General features: G+C 36.2%; 1 protein-coding gene across 2 annotated transcripts; it reads right to left on the reverse strand.

Annotated features, from left to right (window-relative positions):
* Positions 1–284: 284 nt before the first annotated feature.
* On the reverse strand, positions 285–15,160 carry f11r.1 (F11 receptor, tandem duplicate 1). Of its 2 annotated transcripts, XM_088088105.1 has the most exons (11): positions 15,013–15,160; positions 14,783–14,890; positions 9,584–9,643; positions 7,693–7,809; positions 6,231–6,371; positions 4,886–5,088; positions 4,686–4,788; positions 4,315–4,422; positions 3,109–3,121; positions 2,854–2,914; positions 285–2,370 (listed from the first exon to the last, which is right to left on the reverse strand). In XM_088088105.1, exons 2-11 carry the CDS (start codon positions 14,832–14,834, stop codon positions 2,335–2,337), a joined length of 894 nt encoding a protein of 297 aa, XP_087944231.1. In that variant the 5' UTR covers positions 14,835–14,890; positions 15,013–15,160; the 3' UTR covers positions 285–2,334. The 2 variants fall into 2 exon arrangements, with proteins under 2 accessions (XP_087944231.1, XP_087944230.1); XM_088088104.1 differs by having other exon boundaries at positions 14,783–15,067.
* Between the last annotated feature and the right edge of the window lie 174 nt (positions 15,161–15,334).

Below are 15,334 nucleotides of genomic sequence, written 5' to 3' on the forward strand. Positions count from 1 at the left end.
CTTAAATGTCTATATAAGCTATTTGAACAAAAGTTCAACCAGGAAATGACTTAAGTAGAAGTTAGAGTTATCCAGTAGAATAATACATGAGTAAAAGTCTTAAGTATTTAATATATTCTGTACCAAAGTATCAAAATTATTTTTATTATATTAAACGTGGTGTTAAGCAGCCTATTGAAAGTAAGAGGGCAAGTAAAAATTGTTTATAAAAAACAAGTGACCCGAATTTTGAGTCAATTTCTTCATAAAATCGTAGCTACACCTTAAAAAAGCATACATAGCACTAGAAGAGAAACAAGGTCTTTTAATATTTTTTTTTACAACAAAGGATTTAGAGAACAAAATCCAGTTTTTCCTTCCTTCCCATTCCTTCATTCCCCCACAGAAAGAAATATAAAAACTCAGTTGAAGTACAGATATTCCCAAACATACCACTACATATTTATTATTATTATTATTATTATTATTATGTTATAGATCTTAGACCAGCAGAACAACTGCCCATAACTTACAGTGTTGCTGTGTACCACTGAGTCTAATCCAGGGCTACCTAAACCTAATGATAATAATTTCATTCACTGGAGTGGTCGGGCTGCAGAGCTCAGTAATATGCTTTTGGTTTGTTTTTCTTTGATCCTTTGTCACGTAAACTACCAATCATCACCTCTAATATTCTAATATGCAGCCACTGAACTTGTCAGTAAAATCAACTTGTCATTTTCCTGACACACCCACACAAAAACAAAAGCAGAAGTAGCAAAGATAAGCAGTTTTCACTGTAGCTTGACTGATATGCAAAGCTAAATTTTACCTCTTTGACATGAGAGTAGACTCAGGTTAACTTTTTATTAACCAATACACAAAGCAAAGTTACATTCATCAGCTGATTCTTCAGCTCTAAATTGATGATAGACAAACTCACGATATGTAATGATGTCTGACCTAATTCAAACACTTAAACACATCACCTGAGAATTTGTGGATGTCTGCGACAAATGAAAGTCCCTTTACTGTCTGGAGGTAGACAGAACTAATATTATGACCACCATGTTCAAACTGTTTGGGTAATGAATCATTATAATAAGGCTACAAACAGGCTGGTAACCAATTAAAAACGTGTTTATGCCGTCCTAATTAACCTGCACTCCTGTTTCCAATTCATCAGAAAAGTGCTGCATCACATCCAACATCCATTTACGCAATAGGACATAGTTTTGGGCGGCATATTGATGATATATTGATATTGTAATATGAGACTAGACATAACCTTAGGTTTTGGATATTGGAATTATGTAAATATTACAATAAAGGGATGTCATTTTCAGAACTGATTGTTCAAGCTGTTCTGTTATTTGCCTTTATCCACTTAGTCACATATCCACATTACTGATAATCGTTTTATTAAAAATGTCATTCTGCAAGTATTGTATGAAAGCACCAATAGTCAACCCTGTTATACTGTCACAATATCGATAAAGGTATTTGGTTAAAAATATTGTAATATTTGATTTTGTCCATATCACACAGCACTAACACAAAGTTTACTAAACTGCTAGTCTACGCTCCCACACAACGCTACCAGACAGTATAATAAAAAATGATATGCTAAAGAGAATGTTCCAGTAAAATATCATTGTCATACAAGCAGTAGTAGTTTCTTGATAATGTCGTAAGAAGATAAGTGATTTTATTTTTGTTCTAAATTACAAATGTAAAAACTGTTTTGTTATTTACAAAAAAAACAAACTTAACAATCATTAATAGAAAAAGAATATTGTACAACAGTTTTGTGGTTTGTTAAAGAAAAGAAAAAAATAGAATTAAAATGTAGCTTTAAAAATTGTTATCAAGCTTTATCATACCAATGTGTCAACTGTCTTTAAAAGAGAACTAAATAAATTTAAATTCCTAGATTGCCCTCTTTAACAGAACTGGGTGTATTTGTATTCCGTTGATTTGATATGTTTCCACGCAGACGCATCATCAGACAAAAAAAAAAAAAATACATAGTTGAGTTTTACAGAGGCACGGAAATACAGAAGCACACACTTCAAACACAGATGGACAAAAGATCGGACTAAATTCTCATATAAAAACATAGCAATGTATGACAACTGTCTCATAGTCTGTCTGTGGTAAATTATTTCCTATAACCTTGATGCATATGAGACACTAAAGTAGACAGATCAGGTCAACGCAAACAATCACTCTGGTCTATAAAAACTGCAACTTAGGAGCAAATAAAAAGAAAGACGTCACTAAACTTCAAGGAAATCCCACGCTGAGAGACATTTAAAACCAAGGGGTTCTCCTGTCGTGGCCTTTTATTGCAGACTATACCACAAACGATGACTTCTGTTTGAATTCCCCCTGAAATTAAACATATTTAAAATCAGAACTGGAACATTTAATCCTACAGCTCTCAGTGTGTTTAAAACTGAACTACAAACTATAAACTGCCCTTAAGTCAAGAGCTCAAAATACTGCTTTTTTTTGCACTGCCTACTCCCCCCGGGACTCTGCAAACTTATTCTTAAACTTGATTTTAAATAATTTTAAATAATCTTTGTTTTTTATCTTTGCACCTATTGTCTGCACTTTTGCTATTTTTTATGATTTTTTATTTAAAAATGTAAATAATTAAATAATTAATTTTGTCTTAGATATCATCTCTTTATTCTTTTATTGTAAATATGTATCCTTTATTATGTTTTATTATTTATTCTCTGTAAAGCACTTTGAATTGTATAAAATGTGCTATAGAAATAAAGCTGCCTTGCCTTGTCTTAACCAAAAAAAACATGCCTGCCTGTGATGTAAATTTCATGGAATAACAATAATGCTCGTACTTACATCGTCATCATCACCACCATACATTGATGTGGGCTGGTAGACTACGCTGGGCTTTGGTTTGCTGCAGGGAGAGTTACGAGAACATATTGATCTTGTCACAGACACAGCAGACCAGTTAAAACATGTAATCTGAGGGAAACCTGAATTTCACTGACAAAATAGTGTAAAGTCAGTCTCAAGCAGAAAAGCAGCCTTTGGATAATCTGCTCAAATACATCAGAAAGTTCAAAAGAAAAAAAATGAAACTCCTCTTACCTTTCGGTCTTCTCTGTAACAGGAAGAAAGGAAACAGCGTCAGTAGGATAAAGCACTTGGTACATTACAAAAATGCAAAAGTCTGCCTTTTTTGTTGTCACACACAGCACTGTGTCTGTCAAAATGTGATGGTTATTCTGTATTGCTCATCCTGTATTAGGTTTCTATTATAATCTGTGGATCTTGAGAAACTTAGCTTGGCTCATGTTATTCAGTTGTAGATGGTGCAATTATGAAGTTTGACTCTTTTTGTCTTTTTTTTTTTATTGTTGCAGCTTGTAGCCAATAGTTTTAAGATGTTGTCTTATAGTAATTTTATGACCAAAATGTTGCTTTTTTTAGTTAACTTTGTGCTGATGTTTTAGAGTTGATCACCTTCTTTAACCCTTTGAAACCTATATATATATATATATATATATATATATATATATATATATATATATATATATATATATAAAATTATCAATTGCATATCTAAAATTATGCCACAGAATTATTGGAATTTTTTAAGCACCTTTTCCAGGTCTTGTTTGCATTTTCTTTTCTTTTTTTTTTTCTTTTTACAAATTTTTGTGTTATTTTCTTGTTGATTTTTTTTACTAATTCTTTGCTAATTTTTGGTTCATTTCTTCATTCGTTGCTCATTGCAAGTCCTGGTGAAGCAATGTTAGGGATTTCCTACAAAACACATTATAAACGTGAGGAAAGTACTTGTTGAAAACATGTAAAAAGACCGAGAACTGGCAACAAAGAACTTTCGTGTCCAGAATTTTTCGGGCAGGCCTGCTTAATGACGCGCTCGGGCCATCTTTAACATAATCCCTGCCCCGCTATATAAAAACGAAGATAGTCATTTTCATTACACTTCCATACATAAAGAAAACAGAGGACTTAAGGACTAAAGCAATGTTATTCGGTGTAAGTTCATATTAAATAGCTGCAAAGCAACACACCATCGTTAGCAGCTAACTCAGCAGCACGAAGCACACACTTCCCTCAAGCTGAAGAGCAAGCTGCAGATAATACTGCTCTTTTTCCCAAGATTTTGAAACCTAATTTTAAATATTTAGCGATTGTTTCAATAATTAAAATTCCGCTTCAGTGATTAATAACACATCTTTCCGTGGTGTGACAAACTCATCAAACACAGGAGTAAAGAAAAAACTGTGTAAATACTATGATTTCTATGTAATGTAGAAAACTCACTGGGCAGGTATCCTTTCTTGTGGGCATACCAAATGCCAAATCCCAGCAGGGCCAATAGCAGCAGAGCCACTATCACCCCAGCAACGATTCCTCCGGTGTTTAGGTCACCTTAAAGAAAACATGTAATTTGATTGTAATTTGCTCGTGCTGAATTACAATCAAAAACTGTTACAGCACGTGAATGATCAAAGGGAAACTGAAAATGAAGGCTGTATCTAAATGATTTGCATTACAGTTTATCAGTTCCTTCAGTGCAGCCAAACCTGTTAATTGTAAGAGCTGGCATGCGGCACTCTTCACCGGCTGAAACTGGTTTAAATATTACTCTGTCTTGAGTATGTCAGCTCAGGCATGTTTATGAAAGTACTTACGAACTTCCATTTTCACAGCTTTACAGCTCTGCGGAGGACCTGCGTCATTGTAAGCCTCACAGTAGTACTGAGCTGTGTCCATCTTGGATGCAGCGGGAAACTCCTAAACAGACAGACAAGGTGTATTTTTAATTTTAGAGGCCACTGGGGACCACAACTGTGAGAGTGAAAATGGTGCAAAGTTAAAGGTTGTTGCTGACCAGGTTGCCATTGTCCTGATTTAGCTTGTAGGTGAAATTCTTGAAGCCAGCAATCTTGCTCGGTTCAGGGGGCAGAAGAGTGTTGTCTTTGTACCACCTGTATTTGGGCGCAGGTGACCCATCGCTGTCGTGGCAGGACAACAGGGCTGGCTTGCCCGTTGTCACCGAGGTGGGGATCCTACATAAGGGCTTAGATGGAGGGACTGCGGGACACGACATTTAGTTTTTAGGTCGTCTCCACATGTACAGTAATACATAACTTCCATTGCAGTAAAGAAACTTTAAACAAATAAGTTTACATAAGGCTTAGGTGGTATGTACTTTTTCATATATATATCTTCCTGGAATTTTACCAGGATATACGGTTTATGACGGTATCAGTGCGCGGTGCCCCCCGCTTAGCCGACCGGTGTGTTTGCTACATTTTGCAGGCCGTCTTGCCATTTTCGGTCTACTCAATGCATAATACACTCACGACATGTCAAGCAAAGGTAATACTCTCACACTGTACACTGTACTCTCACATGTTCCTTTTTTTTCGCCTCATGGAAACGGTTGGGTTTTTTTTTCTAGCACCCATGTTAGGCAGCCACACTGGCAACATAAGCAGCACCACTTAGGCAAGGCTCAACTGCTTCTCAGCTGCAGCACAACTACAGACGCACAGTTTTTTAGCAAAAAATGACCAAAAATAGACAAAGAAATGGTCTTGTGATGATCACCTTTTACTTCACTAACAATGTCATTATTTGTCACAGACATGAGGAAACACATTTGTAGCTGTTTGCTAAACCTTTCCTGTTTCTGTTTCAAAATAAAAACTCTCTGACAATGTATCTCTTGACAGAATCCCTTCCGTTGTTGACACAAGGCATTTTTACTGTAAAATTTGCAGGACCGTGTTGTTGACAATTCAGTAGGTTACTCAGCTTTATAAATGAATGGAATATGTGTTATTAGTTGTGGAAATACAGTAGTTACAGCAGCAGGCAGCTTTGTAGCAACCGCACTAATAAATGCTGCCAATGTGAACACATGCTGCTCACACATGCAGAGTGACCCGAGCATAACCTCCAGGGCGAGTGATGTGCACTGCATCACTGCAAAAATCCTTATTACAGCCTCTCCGGTATTAAGTGAATAAAAAGATGAGGGTTCGTATTTTTGACAGTATGTAAAATAACACAATTGGAATTTCTAAATATTCTGGTATACCGTAATAACCTGATACCACCCTTGTCTAGTTTACATCACAATATGAGTCATTTTATGGTACGGATTTGTGTCCAGGTGGATTATATATGAAAAGTTGTGCTTGCAAAATGTAATTACAAAGGATCCTCACCCAGAACAGTCAGCTTCACTGCGACTTCCCCAAACTGGCCGTTGCCGGACACCTCACAGTTATACACTCCATTATCCTGTCGGGTCACTTTGCTGAATCGCAGATTATCACCGTACATTGTCACTCGGTTGCCATACGACGCTGTGGGAGAGTGGCAGCGTTACATGTCAGATTCAGAAGTATTCAGAGAGCCCATACTGTACCCCTGCTGAAGCTGCCCAGTCCTCTCAGTTTGTTGTCTAATAAAAGAAAATGTTAGGAAACTTTTCTCTGAGGGACAGGCGATCATCACCAAGTGTCGTATTGCTATTTAAAATCTGCAGCTGCTTCTAGCTGATATGCACGTCACCTAATTCTGCAACCACACAATGTATTTAGGAATTATGTATCATACCATGTTAGGTCATACAGTATAGGCCAAAAGAACAACAAATTTGCAAACAACTGTAGGAAGACGGTATGGGAATTTTTAAAAAGAAAAGGAGAAGTGTTTTGAAAATGATTTAAAATAGTGGAAAATACAAAACCATGGGTGTGGCTTACTAGAGGTCAACTGATATTGGTTTTTCAGGGCTGATACCGATTATTAGTACTTAATGAGTCCGATAACTGATATTTGGAAGCGATATGAATTTACAATAACAATGAAAATATTTCTGTCAAAACTTTAGAATTTGGAATATAGGAAACTGTCAACATCATACAGCAAGTTCCCAGCAGCTTTTTTTCATAAAGTTCAGTAAAAAATTTACTTAAAATAGGAATGAATAAAAATAGCTCCCTGGGGTTTCACAAAGTAAAAGTCCCTCCTATGCTGACACTTTCTTTGCACGTATTGCAGACTGCTTTCCCTGGTGTTGGTTGAGTGTAATACACACACCTTTTCATTAATTAATTTTACCAGCGATTATTAAAATAAAACATTGATACAATTAATCAGCAAAATGCCATAAATCAGAGCCGATGATCGGCCAGGCCGATAATCTGTCAACCCCTATTGCCTACAGAATAATAATAATAATACATTTATTTATAGAGCTCTTCTCACAATGCTCAAAGACAGATATTGTGTTGGCCAGGAGACAGAAGACTTTTGTTCTACACCTCACAGCTCAGGAGCTGTAAGAACGTAAGATGCTTTAGAAATTGTGACGCTGCTGTGGGTGCAAACACCAAACATCAGTTCTTCCTTGACCCAACTTCAATTAATCAGTCATTTATTTGTCACGTAAAATCATACAAGGTAAAACTCCAGCTCCTTCAACGTGTGCATGGAAACTTAGTCCTTTTCTGTCTCTTCTTACATTAAATGCTGCTGCGGAAATTTCCACCAAATTCATTAAAATCTTTGAAAGTTGTTTTTTGAAATATTATTCCAACTAACAGAGAGACAGATGAATAGGATGAAAAACTTCCTGGACATATGTCTACAAAAGCAAACAAAGACTGTGAATGTACTTACATGTCGGTTTCCCTTTAAAGATCACATACTTCTGTGAGCCTCTTTGGTCCATAACTTTCCACTCAACTCTGGCTTCTGAACCAAAGTCAGCTGAATGCGAGCATGTAAGGTCAGCCCCTGAAATAACAGAGGTCACAATTACAATTATGTAATACAAAATGAAAAAAGTATTATCAAAACAAAAAAAAAGTTAAGTTCTGCATGTTCTCGATGATTTTTTAAAAAAAAAGTCCTCTCATACTCTCTTAGGACATCGTGAGTCAAAATGACAGACATAATTTACTTCTGCATTAAGACATTTAAATATAACCTTTACAATGTAAAAAAACAATCAGTGCTAAGCCAGCTCCTCCAGAATGTTGCAATATAGCGATTGCAACAATTAAAACAAATGCAACAAATCTCTGTGAATTCTGTGCAGTCTTGCAATGTAGTCTAATCACCACCACTTCTGCAAAATTGAGAAATTGTTGGAGTTTGCCGTGAGTTTGCAAGTCTTGCAGTCTCCTGTATAACGTCACCAAATTCACTTCCTTGTTTCTGGTTGTGAAAAATCAGACATGTGCAACACGAGTGGCTCACATTTACCAACAAAGATTACTGCTGAAGACCATGGCAGGCAACTCACCGATGTTCTGTACAAATGTGGGGATAAACTGTTGTGCATTGTGTGCAATATCGTGGTGGCACACAAACGACATTAATTGATTCTATCAAAGGAAACACACAGAGAATAGCTCAAACTCCTGGACAACAAAAAAGGCGAATCACCACGACTAAAGCTGTTGCAGCCAGATCTATAGCATATGCTGAAAGAATAAAGGTGAGTTCAATCAAATATGCATTGTCAGAGGTAATGTTAGTGTAGCATAAATCACAAACTCAGAAAAGTGCTGTTATATTCTCACTGGAACAAGCTGGCCCACAATGCCATCGCAAAAATGAATGAATAAATAAATAAATAAATAAGCCTAAAAATATTGTAACATGCATTGCAGTTTTTTTTAGAAAAGCTGCCATGAAATCAGGCATTTTTGGCTACAACAATACCAAAAATAGCCAGAGAAATCCTGGAGGGACTGCTAAACCACATGGACATGTCTGTGCACTCCTAAGACTTTCAAGTCTTCCACAGACTTCCCGATAAGCAGATCCAACCAAGCAGATTTATAACCAAAAACAGCAAATCATGGAAAATGATCACTGGTAATTTGTCACCAAAGAGCTTTTGTCATGTTGAAACTGACAAAGAGAAGATGCAAAAAACTGGTGGGGAATATGTAGCGACAGTTTACAACACGTCACAGTATAACCAGCTCTATCCAAAAGGGAGAGAATCCTGTGTGTGAGGAATCAAAATGCTGTAATAACGGCCAAATTATGTAAAAATAACCCAATTTATAGACAGAGGTTTTCAAAAAGGATGCATGCTGTGCACATGCACAATCTAACTTTGTTCAGCTCTAGGGTCTCACAGGTAACAGCAAAGAATGAACAAACAGAGCCTTTGCATGTGCCGTGTTGTGCTCCACCTTATAAAAAAGTACTAGAAGCTATGGCGGTTATGGACATAACAGTGGACATTTCGAAAAAATCCAGCCGGTTGCTAAATAAAGGCTCAGTTATATTCTGTTTTTTTTTTTCAGTAACACACATTTAGCAAAGCCATTTCCGTTGCAAAAAATCACTCTATCACACAGAGAATTTAAGCTTGCCAGCAGAAATAACTGTACAGTAACAGCCACCTTTTCAGCAATGAGACAAAGCCACCCTTCCCATCTTGGCTCATAGGAACAGCATGAACAGAGTGGAAACAATTATTTTGGGACATGTAATTAAGGCATACAATGGCTCCTCTACATTCAAATATTTTTTTATTTTCAGGACTCACCTATATTCTCTTTCACCCGCACATCTGCGTTTTTGGTGGTGACGGTAAAGCCACTTACACCTGGACACACAGAGATTAAAATAAAACATGTAATTAGACTTTGCTGTCATTTTAACACATTACCGTAATTTACATTAGTGAAAAGATATTACAGCAAGTTAGACAAACATAACATGCATACATGACTTATTGTACACATTAAAGGTTAGTTACAAGACTGATTCAGTTATGTTTTATATGTGAATGTTTTTGTTGGATTTTACTTAACACATAAATAGCTGTACACACATCATGAAAACATCTAGAAACTCAAGAACATCTACTCCAGTGCTTTGCACACACACCATAAAATCCATTAAAAAATATAATAATGAAAATGAAAAGAAACAAAATTAGATTGACCCACAAATATTGGCGTTAATGACAATAGACAAAATAAACAGACATTCCAACAAAGAAAAGTAAAAATAACTACACAAACAATGCAAATCAGCTGCACAAAAAATGACAAATAAGTGAACAAATAAAAATAGTAATAACTTAAAAAATTTTTTTTAAAAATCACAGGGCAATTGTAATCATTTATTCAACAGGGAGCTTCTCAACATATAGTAGGAACGGTTGCCAAAGCTTTTTGAATCTTCTTTCCGAGCCTTGAGTTATATATCTTAGTTGTTCCACTTTGAGATGAGCCACCATGTCCATCACCCATCGCCTATGAGAAGGGGGTACCGACTTTTTCCATTTTAGCAGGATAGTCCGCCGTGCCAGAAGTGTGGCGAAGGCCACTGCTGTGACATGGGTGGCTGAAATCCTACAGTCTAGTGGCACCACACCAAATAAGGCTGTGACAGGGTTCGATTGAATTGTTAATTCCCACACTGTAGTGACTGTGTCAAAAACCCCTTCCCAAAAGTTTTTTAGCCTTGGGCAGCTCCAAAACATATGGCTAAGGGTGCCTGGGTCACATTTACACCTAGGACGATTCAGTTATGTTTTGATGTAAAATTCCCTCTAAGCATAACACACATCCATCCCCATAACTTCAAAAAGGATGCTGAGTCTGAATTTCACTTCCTTTAAATACAGCTGTTGCTTTCAGTGCTGATGGATGTGATTATTAAGTGAGTGGCTGCACAGACATCTCTGTGGGTGTAGCAGCAGCACCCATCAGACATTCATGTAGTAATTACTGGGCTCTCACTACACTATAAAATTTAACATTTTATAACTCATGAATGATAAGAGATTTAAAAAAAAAAGTCTGCATATTCCACAAGTAGGAGATCTGCTTTCTATCAGGAAATCCTGAGATTTCATGTGGAATATGAACAGCTGGAGGCCTGTGTGTTTGGTCTCACTCATATGAGATTAAGGCTGTGTGAGATTAAAAAAAAATGTCTTGTATTATTAATAAGGATGAACTAAAAGCTGCAGCAGACATTAAAGACCGGTAGGACGAAGGATCATTTAGTTTGGGTGGAGAACTATTCTAAAAAATATTATTATCAGAAAATAACATGTGTGATTGAGGCTCTGCTTGGTCTGCTTTGAAAAGTGGAGTCATGAACACTCGACAACTACATGGCAGACAGGTGTAGGTCAGACAGTGACTAATGGGAGAAAAACATTATAATCAAAATAAAGTAGTAGGGTTGTAACGGCATCAGATTTTCACGAGACAATATTGTTGTTTGCCAGTATTATAAAATTATTATTATTATCAATCTCAATTATCCTAAAATGAGTGAGAATAAATGGTTTCTTTTTTGAGAAAAACAAATGTTTTATTACTACAATTGACACTTTAAATCATTTATTTAAATGGAGGTATAAATTTAAATAACTAAAATAAACAAGAGATTCTTCATTCAGTTGCATTTTTTTAATACTGCAGATAAACAAGTATAGACAGTATGGTAACTGTCAATTTTCACACAACTGTAAACACTGCAACCCCACAAAGTAGCAATTTCATCAAATTTACCTGAATAATTTTAGTGCTACTTTATAGAGGTGAGGCCTAGTCTAGTCCCAAGTCCTAAACTTTAATTCAAGAGGTTTATTGTCATTTGCACAGTAAAAACACAGTGGTTTACGCCATACAATGATATTCTTTATTGCCAGTCTCCCTTCATGCAAAGCAATAATAAAATCAGAATGCAAGATATATTAAAAATTAAATGAGCTCAGACAAAGAACTACATAAAAAAACGTTTTGCGTCCAAAAACAAGTCACAGTGTGCTCTTTTTCAACAAAGGTAATTTGGCCATTTTAACAATAGAACAATATTATATTAAGTTTACTTATATCTTGGAAGCTTTTTAAAAGAAGCAAAGAGTATTTATTCTTTAAGACGGGTTAGTTAAAAGAAACGCAACTGAACTTATTAAAAGGTAGCATCGCCAATGCACTTTTATAGCATAAAGTACTATTAACCAGCACAACAACAGAATGAATATTTTCTGTTTCTGTCCTGTCTTGTTGTATTTAACTTATTCAATATATCGGAAAATGTCTCGAACCTTTTCTTTACAAATCAGTAAGAAAACTTTCGGTAAGACTATTCTTCTTTTATAGTGATATTGTATGTTCATGCATGTTTTGTGTCTAAAAGAAATAAAAGATGAATGAAAACATTTGTACATTTAGGAAAATAAATCCATTCATGACACAACTTTTAAATAACATTCTTCTTTTTCACAAGTCACTGGTGTTAAAGTCCATGTCGACTTGCAAGTCTTTATTGATTTTGTAACTTCAAGTCTAAAGTTATCAAATAATGATTCTAGTCTGACACCTCTGCTGCTTAACCAACAACTGATTTAATAAGTAATTAATCATTTTGAACCATTCTCATGCAAAAATGCCAGAGTTTAAATGCAAAATTTAGATATTTACTAGACTTCCTTGTCTTCCATGAAGGTAAACTGAATAATCACTGAATATTTTAGTTTTGAACTGTTTGAAAGCATGCTCTCAAAGCTCAGAGGACAACAGTTTGGCATTGTGATAAAGATCACACTGCTTGTCAAACACTCAGCGCATGCCTGTAAGCTATCATCAAGGTGTGGACAAACAAATGAAAAAAGAAGCGGCTCATTCCTGTCTGGTGAGCCAGAACACTTCCGCTGAAACTGTCAACAGTAGCTGAAACTGGGTCTTCTCACAGCACGGCCGACACATGACTAGCTAAATTATTGATGCAGGCAAACACAGGCCTGTCTGTTTCATTATATTTGTATTTATCGCACCGCTTAACATCACATACACCACACTGCCATTACTTTAAGTGTTGGTAATTACACAATTTAACTGCTACCTTGTTGTGGGGCAAGTCCATGTAAGCTGTAACTGTAGAGAACAGCAGCAGGGGCCAGTTAATTATTAAATGTGTCATTCATGGCGAACATTGCCAAACTTATTACAAGATGAAAATAAACAAATTCGCAAGGCTTTTAATCAATGTGTGCGCTTACAAAAAACTTACACTGTTAATAAAAATTCACAAATAGATTTTTTTTTGTAACTTCTTAAATGACATTCAGACTTTCTCAATGTTTCTCACGGGCAGTCTCAGCTGAGATAAGGCACGAGGGTCATAGTTTTGGTTTGGGGAGATAAGCCTTCAGTGTAAAATGAAACCAGAGCACTACATGACTTCTTTGTTTGCACATCTCACTTTGAATACATGTGGATTGGAGAGTCATGGGAATTTAAAGCCAGACTGTAAATTTCTCCTCTCATTGCAAAAAAAAAGTGTTGTCCAGAGTCCATTACATTCAGCAGACTGTGCTGCAGGTGAACTGATGCGATAAACAGTAGTCAGCCTGGAAAGCATCTGGAAGAAATCCTCCTTTTTCAAGACACAACGTGACATCGTAGTCTAACTACTGTGCCTTGTGGCCTAAAACCATGTTGTATCACATGCAAAATGTTTGTAGTTGAAGTGTTTGAGTTAGCTCAGAGTAAACTAATTATTCTGTACAATTCAAAATGCTCATGAAAATCCTCACACCGAAACAAATCAAAACTGTAAATTTCATGCTGCAAGTTTATAGATATGACATAATATTGTCAGCAATGTTCTTAAAAAGTGTGTAATGTTTTAGAATATGACATGATCAATAAGCAGGGCATAATTTGAGGTTACTCACTGGAAATAATGGACTATCCAGCTACAAATAAAATCAAAATACCCTGATCGTATGATGAGTGCGAGTTGGATATTTGAAAATAATGGACTGCTTGTTACTTTTTTTGAGGGGATGGGGGGATGCAACACTGGATAGGCACTAATTCTTCTGCCATTCTTCTGACATTCAACTTAATAATACAAAATTGAAAAAAATAAATAAATAACAAATAAAAAGAAATAAATAAAGTCACGCCCCAGCTAACCCCCTACTCTGATAAATACAGAACAGTCCCTGAGTATCGCAAAGATCAATCGAAAGCATAAGTTTAATATAGGCCCAAATTTATGGATCTTTACTGTGCTGAAAAGTGAGTGGAAAGCTAAAAAAAATGGGCTGTATTCTTAATATGATGCAATGGAAATTAACCCATTTGGGACCTTTAATGTGCTCATCACTGATCTAATTTTGGCCTTACTGAACCTCATTCTGCTTTCATATCATATTCCTAGATATGTGTAAAGGCCACTACAGGAACAAGAATGTGGGACTAGTGATGAGTAGGTACAAAGTCTCTCGTTTTTAGTATTCTTCATATATTCATCATCAGGTTACAGTTATTACAAAACAGAGGGAAGTAATAAACATATCTTCCTTGTTTCAGTGCTTACTGGTTTGCCAGCTGCTCCAACTTTCAGGGCGTATGACTTCATTTTTTATCATTTAATTTAAATGAAACGTTAAAGTAAAAGTTTTAAACATCCTAAAACTTGTAGACAGCAAATTTGACAACTATTTTTGTCAACTTCACTTTATCATGTTGCTGAGCTGACATAAGCAGGAGAGCAGGACAGGCCAGCAGATTTCCGGGAGCAGGCCCGAGGTTCACTTTGGAGATGATTAGCAACAACAACTGCTTCAACTACTCATTTAACATTTAGGGACATAATTACTATCAGGTGTTATTTTTAATGTTGTTGCGAAAACTGTGCATTAAGAAAGACTCGCACGCGTTGACTTTCCTCAAACTTAAAATTAATATATGTTGCCAAAACCACTCACCTGTCGCTGCTAAACAGAACAAAGCCACCGAAACCAACCCGCTGACAAACATGTCGACCGCTGTAGTCCGTCACTGCCACACAACGGCGTCCCCTCTGAACAATACTCCTGGAAAGTGAACAAAAACTCCCAAAATCTTCCTTGCGTCGAATAAACAAGCAGTTCCTTCTTTTTCCAAATGTGTCTTCACTGTATCAACGTTTTCATGTGAAACAGTCGTCTGCTCTCACCTGAGGAAGTCCGCCCAGGGGACAACAAGCGAGGTGACTTCTGGTAACCGGATCCTCTCAGGTACATGGAAAAAAACAGGTTTGACAAGTGTTGCGTTCATGTGATGTCGGAATGACGACTTCCTTACTGGGAGAATTCACATGTACGGCCTCTCATATCAGAAAAACAACTCGGAGAATTTTATAATACGAGCTGCCTACTTGATGCCACAAATAAATAAATTTGGCGGGCCAAAGTCAATGTTTGGTCAGTACTAAGAAACTTCTGTTTAATTATTCAAGTAGAAAATATCAATTTGTAAAGTGTAACATTGTAGAGTAA

The sequence above is a fragment of the Plectropomus leopardus genome, chromosome 15 (genome assembly GCF_026936395.1).
Source record: "Plectropomus leopardus strain MGB_pleo_1.0 chromosome 15, ASM2693639v1, whole genome shotgun sequence".
Classification (NCBI taxonomy): Eukaryota; Metazoa; Chordata; class Actinopteri; order Perciformes; family Serranidae; genus Plectropomus; species Plectropomus leopardus.